The sequence below is a fragment of the Manihot esculenta genome, chromosome 15, assembly GCF_001659605.2.
Source record: "Manihot esculenta cultivar AM560-2 chromosome 15, M.esculenta_v8, whole genome shotgun sequence".
NCBI classification, from domain to species: domain Eukaryota; kingdom Viridiplantae; phylum Streptophyta; class Magnoliopsida; order Malpighiales; family Euphorbiaceae; genus Manihot; species Manihot esculenta.
Window position 1 is genome coordinate 826,497 of NC_035175.2, and position 15,441 is coordinate 841,937.

The following is a 15,441-nucleotide window of genomic DNA, read 5'->3' on the forward strand; positions in this document are numbered from 1 at the left end:
TTCATTTTTTAAAATAAATTTGACCAAATCAAGCATAATTAAAATTTAAAAAAATAAAAAATGGTTTAAACTTTATTTGCTTGTGAAAATTTTCAATAATATAATTTATTTTTATTGTTTTAATTTTAATTTAAAAAATAAAATATATTAAGAAATTTATATATAAATATCTTAATAAAATACTCAAATATGAAAATGATTTACTTTTTTTAGAATAAAAAATCAATTTTTTAAATAGTTTATTTTTTTATTAATAAAATATTTTTTATTAATTAAATTTTGTAAGGTATCTTAAATATTAAAAAATATAAAAGAAAATTTTTTAAAATAAATGGAGATTAAATTAAAATCAATTTATAATCATGGATCCTAAAAAGTCTGATTATGATCCATATGAAGCAGGGAACCTAACTCTCCTATTCAAGTATGGAACATGGCCGCGGCCCCACCCAGCGGCCATTATGAAAAAATTAGGTTGAATAGTATGTGTTAATTAATGTTTTGAAAATGTAGCATTTACAATCAGAGTTTGCTTTAAAAAAATCTCAAATAAATTTTATTTTGTCTTTTCTAGTAGTCATTTCATTAAATTATTTTTAATTAAAAAGTAAATAATTTAATGTTATTAAAATGTATTTAATATGAGTATATTATTAATAAAATAATATATGAACTACAATTTAACAATTTAATATGAATAAACAAAAATAAGTGTATTTTTTTAAGGAAAGGAATATTAAAGAATAATAAAAACTAAACATTTTTCTTCTTTAGTTAACGAATTAAAATGGAGGCCAAGAAGTAATTAACAAGGTATATCTTATTCATTATTGGTTGAAGTACGATAGTATGTAGCAAATACATTACTTTTATAAAAGTAAATTTGTTAAAAATATTAACTTGATTATAATGAATTTTATGTCAATTTTGTTAATTTAATAATATATAATTTTATATAAATTTATTTAAATTATTTTTATTATAAAATAAATCGTTGCAAATAAATGAAAAAGTTAAAAGAAAAAAGAAATACTAACCCTTCTTTTTTTTCTTATGCGGTACTTTGGATACTTCTACACCTCTTACTGCATTACCCCACTGCGCAGCCTTGAGATGGAGAGAGAGATTATAGCTGCTTTGTTGTTTTTTCTTTTTTTTTCTTTTTTTTCTGACGAGTGAAATATTTATATATGAGGTTTGAGCAGCCCAGCTTTCATTAGTTATGATGCTATGAGCTTAAAATATATGGGTTCATACAACTTATCACCCCAACCTACTAACAATGGATCACCCCCGCAACACATTGAATATCAATGGCGGCTTGGCCTTATTTATCCCGAAAGATCAAGTATAAAGAAATGAAGCAGACCAAAAGTTTTAGAAGTTCATTTCATCTGCAGGTCGACCCAACGTCTTAAATCTCGATCTAAACACGTAAGTCAGGTCAGGTTAACCACGAGTTAAATCTTGCAATGAGAAATTCAGTCCGATGATATAACGTGATAAAGTATAACAGGCTCAATTATTTCGCACCCTGTACACATAGTGTTGAAAAAATTAAATGACAGATTGATGTAGAAAGAGGTTCTGACACTTTTATATGTGTTGACCTGCGTAATAGAAATATATGACACTATAGTAAAGAAACCGTTAGACGTCACTAGCACACAAAAAAAATAAATAAAAAAAGGAACACATTCTTCTTTATTTAAACTTACAATCGCACTATAAATTTTATTTTCTTAATTTTATAACACTAAATATTGATTAGTCTTCACTCATCAAGGGTTTGTAATCTGAGCTCTTGCTTTTAATTCTGAAAACTTTCAAGGAGATGAATCAGACATCTATGGATATTTCCCATTAAACGTTGTCAATTTTTGTCCTTTTGCATGACCCAAAATGGAAACTTGAGCTAATAATTCACTGGACATTCAATTGGAAAATTATTACATTTGGACTTATATCTAATTTATATGTTATATAAAAGATTTATCATTTTTATGTTATATTTTTTTAATAGAACCCATAAAAATTATAGATATATATACATTGAAGAGTAAGCAATAACTGTCGTGAGCTAAAAATTCAAATGTTTGCTCTCAATTAGTTGCCTTTACTTATTTTCAGTCTTCTATTCAATTGCCAGTTATTGCCATCTCACTAAACTTCACAGGTTGGAAATTGTGCCAAAATTAGGCTCTCTTGCTGAATTATAGACTGGAGAGTTTATATTAATGGGAGCTTAATTATTAAGTTAATTTTTTTTTTTTTAAAAAAAGGAAAAAACAGTAGGGATAGGTGATAGACATTGGATCCAAAAGGTTTCCCTAATGAAGGGCACTTGACATTCAAAGCAAATGATTTGTGGAGGCATGTGATCATTAAAGCCATTTGTAGGGATTGGAGTGAGTAGTGACAGGACACCTAACATGGACTAATTCATGTGATGCCTTTGATGCAGCTTAGCTTCCATGTGTTTTAACCTCATCAATTATCAATGAATCACCAATACCTGAATTAATACCTTTATCTTCTCTCTCTTTTTTTAAAAATAAAAATAAAAAGCAATTAAGCTGTTAATGTTGAAATTGTTGAGGACTTTGGTATTCTTAATATTATAACTTACATGGTTATCTCTTGTTTGCTTAGAAATCCCTCTCATGACAGGTACTGAAAGCATCCAATGATGCTCTGTAATTTCTTAGATCTTCCCATAAAGGTACCAACCTAATCTCATTGCAGCATCCAATGTTGAGTATATCTACACACATATAAAGAATAATATCACTTCCCTCTAATTTGCAAAAAAAAAAAAAAAAAAAAAAAAAATCAAATATATTTTTATTTGATTTGATTATAAATTGCACTTGCTATTTTTTTAATTCTTAAATAATTCTAACATTACTCAACTAATACTCATTAGTAAACACTACCTTATTTTATTTAATAAAAATTTAATGGTTTGTTAGTGAAGCAACATAATTTACTCTAAATAATTTCAAAATCCATCCAACTACCTCTAATTGAAGGAAACCAACAAAGTTGTACATACCTACTAGACAATTCAAATTGGAAAATACATTTTCTTTTTTCTTTCTCTTAATAAATGAAATTCATAGGAAGGATGGAGATATTGACTAATGGAGAGATGTGTCTCCACTAAAAAACATGGGTGTCGGACGTATTCTGATTTCCTGAGGTTGAATAGTGAAACTGCAGTTGTGCTGATCCACATGTCATGCTCTAATACTGACAAAACTCCATAGTACCAACACCCCAACCAGATGGTAAGTGGTAACTACACTTATTTCATCTACGTATACATATACATTAATACATATGCTGCTTAGATTGATAGATATCTTCATGATTAAAGATCTGGAAAAACATGCACTTCATAAAATTACATACATATATTAACAACACAGCACAGCAAAGTAGATTTTGTCTGCCCATTATTTCCCCGTAGAAGATTGCATGACATGACCCAAGGAGAATGAATGATTCCCCTGTGAAACAAATTCTTTTCTACGCAAGTACGATAATATTCCACCTCACCATTGGGCTGCTCATGTCCAGAGAACAACAGGATATATTAAAAGGTTAATTATATGCCAAGAACCTGCACACAAAGTCAGATCCACATATCAGGCAACCCAACTGCTTCTGTATAATGTTAACAGCTCATTTAGTATTCTAATTAACAATTGCAGGTTAATTAATTACAGTGGTTTAGTTTATGTATCCACTGTAAAAATATTGAAGCTTGAGTGAATGGGAACTGGTTTTAAACTCAGAGGTACAGCTTGTCCTTTTTTCTGTACTGCTAGTAACCCCACAGGTCTTGGCAGAAAACAACTTCATATCTTTCCAGGCTTGACTACAAACAAAACTGACGATAGGAGAAACCCCCCATATCATATTTCATATATACCATAGAATGCTTTTCATTTCACCAACATGTAAATTTCATTTATCTTAGCTGGAATTTGTCGCTTTTCCTGCCCGACGTTGTCTGAAATGCCCTTTCTTTGAAGGCTGAAGCTAATAGCTACGGTAACGTATCAAGTTTAGGATTGTCTTGCCAGGTTCGGACAAGTTATACTGTCCAAGTCCAATTCGGCCCAATATGACTTGTCATGTGGATTTTTGAATTAGGATCTGGCCCATGATGTACAGTTTGTCCACTACCGTCTTTCAATCCCCCTCCTTCTCCACAACCAAAACCACCAAAAGCCCGAAAGCAACGGCCTAAAAGAAAAAAAAAGAAAAAAAAAAAGCAGCTCGTTCCAATGGCGGCGAAGAAACAGGAGAGCAGCAAATTGAAGAAGAAAAAGCAATACCCAGGTGCGAAGATTGGCGCTGGTGGCTCAGCTTCCAAAAAGCTTAATCTTGTTACGTGATGCCAAAGACTGAGCATGGAAAAAAGATCCTTCTTTAAGAAGACAAGAACTGTTCGTCGGCGATGGCCTTGCTGAGGTTTGTCAATATGATTTCGCAGATTTCAAATTCTATCTCTCTCTTTCTCTGTATGTGTGTGTGGGACCCTTCAGTTTTTACCATTCTTCCATCACCACAATGACTCAATTGGACATGTTTCTAAAGCAGTCCTATGCTACTGTGGTTTGCAGAATCTTATTGACGTATATATTGAGAAATGAGAATGTAGGGGAGTTGCTAAGTTGGCAATGAGGTATTGGATGAGGTAAGTCCATTTGCTTACCGCTTCTGATATTTTCTTCAAGGAAAGTTGGGTTCCTCTTAATCGAATGCACAGTTTTAGGAAACTTTGAATTCAACGAGTCCTCAATATCTATTATGTTATTAGTCAGTTGTATTGCTCTGGATTTTATCTGCACTCTATGCAGTGGATTATCTTTGTGGATAATCTACTTTGACCTGTCAAATCATTACGTAGGATTTCTATTTGGTAATGGATACAGGTCGCAACTGGGTCTGGGTGTGCTGGAGGCCTTCTCCACCCAATGTTGGATGACGAGCTGAACGCTTTGCCTGAAACTCTAGCATCTCTTGCAGCAGAGCCTAAATCTGAAGAATCTGAACGCAGTCCTAGAAAATTTCCAGTCTGGTCGAACCATTGGAAAATTAATCATGGATACCACTAATAGTTTATGGATGAAGCCTTTGAAAGGCAAATGTCTGTATGGGCCCAAGGTTACAGATTAGCTTCCTTCTGATGTTAGTCCCTTCATTCAGTGTCTGGTTCTTAGCCTACATCTGATGTTAACCCCTTTGCTCTTATCCTGCAGTTCTAAAGTAATATGTGCACTCTTGGAGTCCTCGGATGCCAAAATATGTAAACTAGCCAATGAGTTGCTTCAGCCTTTGGTACAAAGTGACCAGGAAAAGAAACGCGAGTTTCTAAATGATTTTTTGCTCGACTAGATGGCCTTGGCATCTGATGGATCACTTGTTGAATTTAAGTAAATTTGTTTTTCATCTCAGCTAATGATGTCATATAGAAATTTGTTGTATTACAAGAAAAAGGGGGCAGAGCTTTTCAAGCTGAAATGAACTTGTGCAGAAGATGAATGGGTGGAGTAAGCTGCAAAAGTGAGACGATCAACATTTTTGTACAAAAAAAATTCTACAACAGTTTCAGGTCTCTAGCACCGAGACCTCTTTTAAGGCTCGATATCGTCCTAGTTATAAAATCATGAAAGCATCTGAACAATATTTGGTTCTCTGGTCATACTATGCTACCGACAATTAGAAATGATATAAATATGGAAGAGTTTTCCCTTGACATGCGTCACAAAAGTCTCATGGAACACTTTGTTCTGGTTTATGAATGGACACAAGTAGGTTTGGTCTTAAACATTGCTCCTTGTGGTCTGTTCTCAAGGATTGGAGAATCATATATTGCTGTTTGTTTGCCATAGTTGGATGAATTTTATGTCTATGAATACTACACATCCTCAGTTTTCTTGTACATTCGGTTCCTGGTGTGAGGGTAGCCTTCAAATAGATAGGCTGATGGATCAAAAATTGGGGATTCTCTTCGGGACCTGAACCTAGTATTGCTCTCACATAAGTGGTCAGATGTATTGAACAGCGGGGTTCCTTTCCTTAACGCGGCATTAGCCTTCAGACAGTTCTCCATCACCTTGGTTTCCTCTTTGAATCTTTCTCTGATGTCTTTCAGACCTTGCAGAATTCTGCTTGATGTTGAGTAGTTTGCAGGATTCGATTCCTGGAGTTTTGATGTATTGTATAAGTTGCTGGAGGAATTGCAGCGCATGTATGGGACTCTATTGCACTCATTGCACAAGTGTTTCCATCTCTCCAAGTTGAAGGCTCGCCTCTTTGCATTGTCAGAAAGACACGAATAAGCCTGCAAGTAATTAAGATTCTAACTGAGAAAGCAAGAAAACAGCATAACAAAAATGAGTAACAGAACAATTTTTAGTTTGATGAAGATGAGTTGCTAAATGCAAATTAATGCACCCCTACCTAACGTGCAGATGTCGTCGGTGAAAATTTAGCTGTCTAAAAGGGTTTTCTGCCGTTCAGATAAATGCTGTGTTCCATAATTATGGTCCTATCACGAGAGGGAATCCTTTCTAGTACATGCTATGTTAGCCATTTAATGAGTTAGAATAATGCACTGCATTTGCATGACACTTTTTACTTTACAGGCTTCTTTCAACGGCCAAGACATGACTCGGTATCTTATGGAGGTTTCACCTACCATCTTGCAATTATTCTAAAACTTCAGTTGGATTGAAATTTCAGCTTAATTAAACTTGAGGATTTTAAGTTTAAACAGCAGATGAAGAAGTTATTTCTTCTGTATTTCATTTATGCGCATATCCCTCATCAAATACAATTCTAAAATAAATGCAATAAACCCATGTACTAAATACATGAATTTTATCTAATGCTATGAAATCCTTGAACATAATTATGCAAAAGATTCCAAATTAAATTAATCCCAAAATCTGGAAAGGGATATATCTAACCTGCAAGACAAGCTTAAAGGCAATCTCAGCCTTGGGGTGCTTGTTTTTATCTGGATGAAGCTGCAAAGCTGCATCGAGAAACAATATCCTCTCTATTATCAAAACAGGCAAGAAAAGCACATCACAAATTGAAAATAACCAACCCATCAGCAAAGCCTACCAAGTTTATGATACCGCTTTCGTATAAGTTTTATATCTGCATCTTCTTCTACCTGCATTATGAGCATGTTGAAAGGAAAGGCTCTGAATCTGATAAAAGCACCTACCCATAAACAAGAAAGACATAACTAATCAAAGATGAACAAACGTACTCCGAGCAGACGATACCAGTCGATGAAATGCGATTTAACAGGCCTGCAAGGATGCCTATGGGCACAAATGAGAGAACGGGTGGACAGAGAGCAAATTTCCAACACCAACTGGGATTTGATGGTATCAGATTCTTTACCCATTTTAGATAAAAGAAAATGGCAAGTGACCAAGCAAATCGGAGAAGCATGGGAGTACAAAAATAAAAATGTGAAATTTAAATGTGGGTGTGCGTTTTCTTGGTTTTCATTTCAAGGAGGGAGTGATTAAGAAGGTGGAGCGGTTAAGAAAAGAGAGCAAAGTTTGCGGAAGAGATTTTTGAAAGTGGATCAGTTGGTGGGAAGTGTATAGACGGAGAGCTTAACGTTAATTTTGCCATGTTGCTGTTATCTTTCTCCTCTCAGACTTCAAAGCCTATTATTTAAAGCTTATTGGTTTTTCCTTAATCACTTTCTTAAGACAAATTCTGTTGACTAATAGGATATTTGATAAAGTACTTATTTTTTTATTCATTTAGTTAATGTTTGATTCAAATTTTTAAATCATACAAATCAAAATTTAAATTTTCTGACATTTATACTTTAAAAAAATAATAAAAAACGACAATAAGATGTTTGTGCTGAAAAATGATTTGCATGATAGTGTTGTCTCAGTTGACAAGCAGGGCATTGAGAGTAGGGTTAATTCGATCGGAGTTGAAAAGTTGAGGGCAGTTTACGCTAATTTCAAAGAATAAAATGAAATATTATTTGTTTAGATACAGTCAAAGACGTAATATTTATAATGGAATCTATATAAAAAGTAAAATGAATTTATATTTTAAATTTATTATAGATAAAGTCTAAATAATAATTATCTAAAAAACCATATATAAATTAATATATTTTAATTAGTAATTATAACAAAAAAAAAAAATCACATAAATTGTTGCAGTGGATTGTAAAATTTTATAAAATGCCGGAGCGTCCGGCTGTGGTGAGTGACCCACACATACAATGCCCAGTTGAAAACTGAGGCAAAAGGTGGCGGATCACAGGAGTAGGTGAAACCAATCTAACTAGGTCCCTACAACTACAAGGCGTCCTCTGAACCAAACCAAAAGCTACACTTTTATTTATGTTTATTAATATAAAATATCAAAATTTTATGTTTAATTATAATTAAACTTCAATTGTAAATAAATGTAAAATTTCATGTATTATTTATTTATTAATAAATATGTTTTATATAAATAAAGCATGAAATATACTTTTATTACAAGAATCTATATATAATTTTAAATCAAAAAACTTAAATATCTTGTAAAATAATTAAGTTTAAAAATGCAAATAATTATTAATAATGTTTTTTATATTACTCATCAATTAAAACATACAAAGCTAAATTAATTTGAATATTGCAAAGGTGACGATCACATGTAAAATAATAATAATAATAATAATAAAAACTCTCTCTTTTTCTCCCCAAATTGTAGACAGCTTTCGGCTTTTTTCTTACACTGCATTTCCGTGATTGACTAATCAAAGACAAGCATAATTTCACATTTCAACTGATTTATTTCTTTGTATCTTAAATAATTAAGTTAATTCAATGCTTTTTCAATATGTATAAAATTAATAATATTTTAAATAATGCGTAAAATTATTTTTTTTAAATAAAAATTGGAGAGTAAAATTTAAAATTTTTAAAATTTATTCACATATATTTATCATTAAATTAAATTAAATTTATGAGTACAAAATTAATTTTAAATTAATCTCAATACTTATACAATATTTTAAATTATTAAAAAAATTTAAATAATAAAAGAAAAAACTTTTAATATGTCATATGACTATTTAAAGAAATCAATTCTTCTTAAGATATCGTAATTATTATTATATGTAAAAGGGAATCTAATTAAATTGTACCATTTAGAGCTTTTTAAAAGCCATGTGTCATTATTTTTTTTTTTTTAAATTTGTATTTTATATTATTTAGATAATAATTAATTTATCATATTAAGATCAACTGTTTCAAAATTATAGTTATTACATAAGATTTATATCATAAAAATAAATTATTTTAAAATCATTTCATTTTTGTATTCTTTAAATAAATTATTATTTCTTGTTTTATTATATTTTAAAACAATACAAAACTTCATAAAAATGTGTTTGAATGTATTGTTTTGGATTTAAAATTTTGATTTTAACTATCAAATTTAGAATATAAAGTTCTTAAATTTAAAATTCCTTTGTTTAACTCATAATAAGCACACACTGACTACAAGTCTCAAATTTAATTTTGTTCAATCCCTTATTTTCTTAATAACTTTTAACTTTACTAAATAGTAAAATTTTGCACATATTAAATTTAAAATTTACTGTTTGAACGGGTTTATATTTAAATTTTTAATAAATTTATCTAATTGCTAAAATTTAAATAACGGTGAGCTTTCGTGTCTTACATGAAGAGATTATAAAAAATTGAAATAATATATAATAAATAATACGAAATTATTAAATAATTTAAATTAACGTGTAACTGTTTGAGATATTAGCAAACCATAATATTTAAGGGTCTGATTCTGATTTAGCAATTATATTCGATTTGGTTATCATGATAAGAGATATTGTAAATTTAGCGAAACCGAATATAACAGTCAGCTGTCTATTTTTACTGTAAAAACTATCCATATCGAGAGATTATAAAAAATTAGAATTGTATATAATAGTTAGCACGAAATTATTCAATAATTTAAATTAATTATTTTAAACCGAATAAAGAGTAAATTTAAAAATTATTTAGATTAATTTGAACCGAATTGTTTCGATACATATCGAAATTTTAAGATAAAAATAATCTACTAAAAAATTTTAATCTATTAATATTTGAATAAAATTACAATTAACTTAAAATTTTTTAAAATAATTATGAAAAATAAATGAAAAATATATTATTAAAATAAATAAAGAAAAAATTGACAACATAACTATGAAAGGTAAAATATAAAAACAATTAGATGTTTGCTTGTCCAGTTGTCCTTAACTATTCCATTCTCACATTGTCATTGACCAGACGCACACGCTCTGGCACTGTTTTGTAACTTCTCATCACAACCTGATGCTTAACGTGCGCACTCTTCTGCTTGTATTATAAAATTTTATTCCCCGTTGGTGCTACTCTTCCTTCACACATTTACCAAATCACCCTCGTTATACGACAAAACCCAGTCCTCAATCATGTATATTTCCAGTACTTTTCAGTCATTTGACATTTCGCCTCTTTCTCGCCTTATATATTTCCTAAAGTTATTTCTTTTATGCTTTTCCAAGTCGACACATTTCAATGTGAAATCTGATGAAATCCATTTTCTTCTTCTTCTTGGCTCTATTAAACCTCAAGATTTCATCCATTAAACTTCTCTCCTCTTCTGCTTTTTCAAATTGAGCTTCCCATTTTGTATTTATTTATTGCTTTAAGGTGCTGCCACAATTCTCCATTTCTGGTGATATCAGCAAGATTGAGTTTTTTTTTTTCTCGTCCTCCTCTCTGATAGCCTTTTCGATTTATGGCGGCGGGGACAATGGCGACCGCCGCCGGAGCGGCGGTGGTTTTGTACATTTTGAGTCGGAGACTGATGGCTAAGGGCAGGGAAGAAGCCGATCAGAATGGGGATTTGTCAAAATTAAGATTGGGGAGGAGGATCTCTCGCAGGCCAGCTCAAGCACCGGTGACTTGGCTTGAAACAATAACTACGCTGTCGGAGACGCTTAGATTCACTTATTCTGAGACTTTAGGCAAATGGCCGATTGGAGATTTGGCTTTTGGTATCAATTACCTCATGCGGAGGCAGGTAGGCTGCGCTGATTATCTGAATTATAGGGTTTTAGCTTTTGGCTGGAGAGCCAACATATTTGTTTAGAGGACTCTGTTCCTACCTGTCTCTTAATTTTAGGGATAGCACTACACTCACGTTCGTTATTTTTTTTTTTAATTCATGCAATTTACTCCTGCCTTCCTGCTTACCTTTTGAATTCTAGCTCAGTTGTACTCTCTTCTTCTTACAGGGTAATTTGCAAGTTGCAAGTGTATATGCTGGTAGTAATTGTGTACAGCTAAAAGGCCCTGAAATTATAACAGAATTGAATAACCTGTTGAGATTACTAACCCTTTGCATATTCTTCTCCAAGAAGCCCTTTCCAGTGTTTTTGGAGTCTACGGGATATTGTCTGGGCGATGTTCTTCTTCAGAAGCCTAAAGCAGGGGTAAGTAACCATTCTGCGTCTGAATGCTCTTCGATTAATATGTCACGTAAAGCTGTCCACATGATTTTCTGAAACGCGGTATGCTTTAAATATATTAGGAGATGAGAGATACGGGTAGCATTTTACATGGACACCACTCTTAAACATGTACATATGTGCAAGGATTATCTCTCACCATTTTCAGCGTACGCCTTTTGGGTCTTCCTTTTCCAAATAGAAATTCGCGGCTAAATCCTGATACCGGATAAAAGTTGCCTTCTTTAACTCGAGTGTAGATAAACGTGGTTCCAGATTTCTCCAAAATCCAAATTGTAGCACTTCCACAATAGATAAGGTTCAATATTCCTAGGCCAATTAACAACTTGTTACTTCTGGGTTTTTATCGATGAAAACTCCAATAAGAATGATGGATTTGTAATCACTACTGTTGGTGGGTCTGATGTTCTGAACTTTGAAGTAGTTGTAGCTTTTTATCTTCCCTTTATATAATCAGTTGTATGATTATAGTATTGTGTGTGTTTTCAAATGGAGATTGCATTAATTTTTGCAGTAATTATTGCAGCTTCTGAAGCCAGCATTTACAATTATACATGATAAAGGTTCAAAATGTTTTCTTCTATTAATTCGTGGTACTCATAGCATCAAAGACACATTAACAGCAGCAACTGGTGCTGTGGTTCCTTTTCATCATTCAGTTTTACATGATGGTGGGGTAAGCAATTTAGTTTTAGGATATGCACACTGTGGAATGGTCGCTGCAGCTCGTTGGATTGCTAAGCTTTGCGCTCCTTGCCTGCTTAAGGCCCTTGATGAACATCCTGACCACAATGTCAAGGTAAGTGCAATATGTATTTTGTATGAAATGCAATTGTACCATATCATTCTATATCTGTTCTCGTCAGCATTTCTTTACATTTTGTTATATCACCTGCATGTGAACTTCATGGACTTCGTTTGGATGAGTTCTGGAAAAGTGCTTTCCGAATATAAAAGTTAAAAATATCAATATATATTTCAACATGGAATTTGTAAAATAGTGTTCAATCATTTTCACTCATGGTGCTCGCTAAAGAAGCCCACCACAATTGCAACCAACTGAAACCACCACCTGAGATATTTTAAGCTTGCATACTTGAATTGGGCTATATCATTTTGCTTTTTTATTGTGAAAATTTTTATTTCATAGAAAATTTATGATTGGTTATTGTCTCTTGCTATGTGCATTGACATTCTGTTACATGGTTTTTGTGGGAAACATTGTACAGAATCACGCAGTACAATTGTCCCGTTGTGAGCTTTTCATCTAATTCATCATTAACTGTTTTCAGGTTGTTGGGCATTCACTTGGTGGTGGTACTGCTGCATTATTAACATATATTCTTCGGGAACAGAAGGAGTTCTCTTCTAGCGTCTGTGTTGCATTTGCCCCAGGCTAGTTGCTTGATCTTACTTTTATTAATTGTGCTAAAACCTAAATGATAAAACTAAATCATGAAGTGCTTATTGACATGTAGAACTTTAAAATCCTAGCCACAAGAATCAAATTGGCTTTGCTATTATTAAGAGCTTTTCCTTCTGCACTCAATCTCAGACTCGGTGTTCCTTAAAAGGCAACAGTGGACAGAAGTAGATAAATGAAGTAGATATCAGAATATGCCTCTTGGCTAGAGCGATATTATTTCTCTAAATGCCCTGAACTGTGTTATATGCAGCTGCTTGTATGACATGGGATTTAGCAGAATCAGGGAAGCACTTTATTACTACCGTAATCAATGGATCTGATCTGGTGCCTACATTTTCAGCTGCTTCAGTTGATAACCTTCGCTCTGAAGTACTGAAATTTAAGCTTGACTAGAATTCAATATTCATTCTTTACCATCTATTGTCAGACTTATTATTCTCAAATGTTTTTTATAGGTAACAGCATCATCTTGGTTAAATGATTTGCGGGATCAGATTGAGCATACTAGGGTCCTAAATGTTGTTTATCGTTCTGCAACTGCTCTGGGATCTCATCTACCATCTATGGCTAGTGCCAAAGCCAGAGTTGCGGGTGCAGGTGCACTTCTGCGTCCTGTTTCTAGCAGCACTCAGGTAAGATCTTGCTTATCTTTGTGGTTTATAATCCTGAGACCTGTAGTCAAACCTCTCATTTGTCAACATGGAACTATGTGAGCAATTGAAATTTTTCTTTGATGTTTTCTATGTATGCATAAGATCTGTTTTTACACTATTTGTGGGTTGTGTGAGTGTATGTAGGTTGTGATGCAGCGAGCTCAAAATGTGGCCCAAGCTGTTGTTAGAACTCCTTCATCTTTATCATCATGGCTATGCATAGGTCCACGACGTCGTCCTGTGGGTCAATCAGCACACTCTAAAGTTGATGATATGCCAGAAGCTTTTGTAGTATCTGAAAGTTCTGAAACTATTATAACTGAAGTCCAAACAAAAGACTCTGTGCATACCAAACTAGGACATGATTCAAGCAGTGAATCAGGGCATGATGATACTGAGGAAGACGAGCCTCTTATTTCTAATGATAGAGTCATGAATTCATCTACTGTTGAAGATGTTACTGAAGGTGAGCTGTGGTATGAACTGGAGAAGGAGCTTCAGAGGCAAGTGAGTGAAGCTGATATTGAGGCCCAGGCAGAAGAAGCTGCTGCAGCAAAAGAAATTACTGAAGAAGAGATTGTTCTAGCCAACGCAGCTGAAACCACAAGTCCCATCACTTCGGCAGATGTCTCAGATAGCAACCAGTTTTATCCACCTGGTAGAATCATGCATATTGTTTCCTTCCCTTCTTCCAGCACCGCTGATATAGATGATGATGGAGGACCCAATGAACATGTGGGTATATACGAGACTCCTAGAGAACTGTACAGTAAGATCCGCCTTTCAAGGACCATGATTAATGATCATTATATGCCAATGTATAAGAAGATGATGGAATTGTTAATCAGAGAACTGGAAAACAATGAGGATTTTAATTGTCCTATGTTGCAAGACTAGATATAGAAATAAAAAAGAAGAGTATATTTCCATATTTTCAGAGTCTAGTGCCACAATTCAGATATCATATCTTTCCTTGCGTATTTTTCCTTTCGATTTTTTTCTTTTGTTTATATATATATATATATATATATTTTTTGGGTGGCGTGGGAGGGGAATATATTGGAAGCTGTCAAAGGTGCTGTGATTTCCTGGTTTATGCAGATCAAGGTAAGTGAATGATAATCCTACAGAGCAAGTAGAGATGACGGTTCCCATCACAGATAAAATCAGCTGGTTGTTGGTTTAGTTTTAACTCGAATTTCACTCTACCACTTGGGAAGTGCATGGCTGTGATAAAAATCAAAACGTCAAGGACAAGATGTTCATTTTTCTTGAATCCATGGCTTTTTCAATTTGAAAAAAAATGTCTTCATAACCAGTTTCAATAGTTGATTCCATGATTTCGTCACACAAAATTTGTAGAAAACTATTGTAACGAGACTATCGACAGATTTAGTTTGCAAGAAACTATTGTAATGAGACTAGCGACGGATTCAGAAATTTAATTTTATTTTTTAATGAGAACTCTAATTTCACTTAATTCATAAAAACCTACCAATCTACATGCATATGTATAGAGAGTAACTTTTGTTTTTTTGAAATGAATGCATAAAGTGTAACTTTAAATAGAAAAATAAAAAAAGTTTTCAAGTTAAAATGTAACTCTAAGTAGAGAAATAAGAAAAAAAATTCACATAATATTTTACATGTTCAATTAATTTACTCATATTAAGTATTAAATATGAGTCTTTAGAACTTTTTAATGAGTTTCTTAAACTATCCGTTAATAAAATACTATTTAATTTTAATATTTTAATTTATATAAAAAATATTTTAAATTT

General features: G+C 32.6%; 2 protein-coding genes and 1 long non-coding RNA gene across 3 annotated transcripts; 2 read left to right on the forward strand and 1 right to left on the reverse strand.

The window, feature by feature from the left end:
* The first annotated feature begins 3,659 nt into the window (after positions 1–3,659).
* LOC110602496 lies at positions 3,660–6,819 on the forward strand. Its single transcript, XR_002485976.2, has 2 exons — positions 3,660–4,482; positions 4,635–6,819. It is a non-coding gene; the product is annotated as an uncharacterized LOC110602496 (long non-coding RNA).
* LOC110602495 (chaperone protein dnaJ 50) lies at positions 5,831–7,667 on the reverse strand. Its single transcript, XM_021740029.2, has 4 exons — positions 7,298–7,667; positions 7,147–7,198; positions 6,987–7,054; positions 5,831–6,358 (listed from the first exon to the last, which is right to left on the reverse strand). The coding sequence occupies exons 1-4, from the start codon at positions 7,436–7,438 to the stop codon at positions 5,933–5,935; spliced, it is 687 nt and encodes a 228-aa protein (XP_021595721.1). The 5' UTR covers positions 7,439–7,667; the 3' UTR covers positions 5,831–5,932.
* Positions 7,668–10,606: 2,939 nt separating this feature from the next.
* LOC110602127 lies at positions 10,607–14,597 on the forward strand. Its single transcript, XM_021739556.2, has 7 exons — positions 10,607–11,133; positions 11,348–11,545; positions 12,108–12,380; positions 12,874–12,976; positions 13,258–13,376; positions 13,463–13,639; positions 13,805–14,597. Exons 1-7 carry the CDS (start codon positions 10,849–10,851, stop codon positions 14,555–14,557), a joined length of 1,908 nt encoding a protein of 635 aa, XP_021595248.1. The 5' UTR covers positions 10,607–10,848; the 3' UTR covers positions 14,558–14,597.
* Positions 14,598–15,441: the final 844 nt, after the last annotated feature.

What these genes read in the sequence shown, in the direction of transcription:
- LOC110602495 (XM_021740029.2), bottom strand. Translation starts at nt 7,438, where the DNA reads ATGGGTAAAGAATCTGATACCATCAAATCCCAGTTGGTGTTGGAAATT. An exon ending in ACTGGTATCGTCTGCTCGGA is followed by an intron (nt 7,199 to 7,297) that starts GTACGTTTGTTC and finishes CTCATAATGCAG; the next exon opens with GTAGAAGAAGATGCAGATAT. An exon ending in CCTTTAAGCTTGTCTTGCAG is followed by an intron (nt 6,359 to 6,986) that starts GTTAGATATATC and finishes AATTACTTGCAG; the next exon opens with GCTTATTCGTGTCTTTCTGA.
- LOC110602127 (XM_021739556.2), top strand. Translation starts at nt 10,849, where the DNA reads ATGGCGGCGGGGACAATGGCGACCGCCGCCGGAGCGGCGGTGGTTTTG. An exon ending in ATCCTGACCACAATGTCAAG is followed by an intron (nt 12,381 to 12,873) that starts GTAAGTGCAATA and finishes AACTGTTTTCAG; the next exon opens with GTTGTTGGGCATTCACTTGG. An exon ending in TTGATAACCTTCGCTCTGAA is followed by an intron (nt 13,377 to 13,462) that starts GTACTGAAATTT and finishes TGTTTTTTATAG; the next exon opens with GTAACAGCATCATCTTGGTT.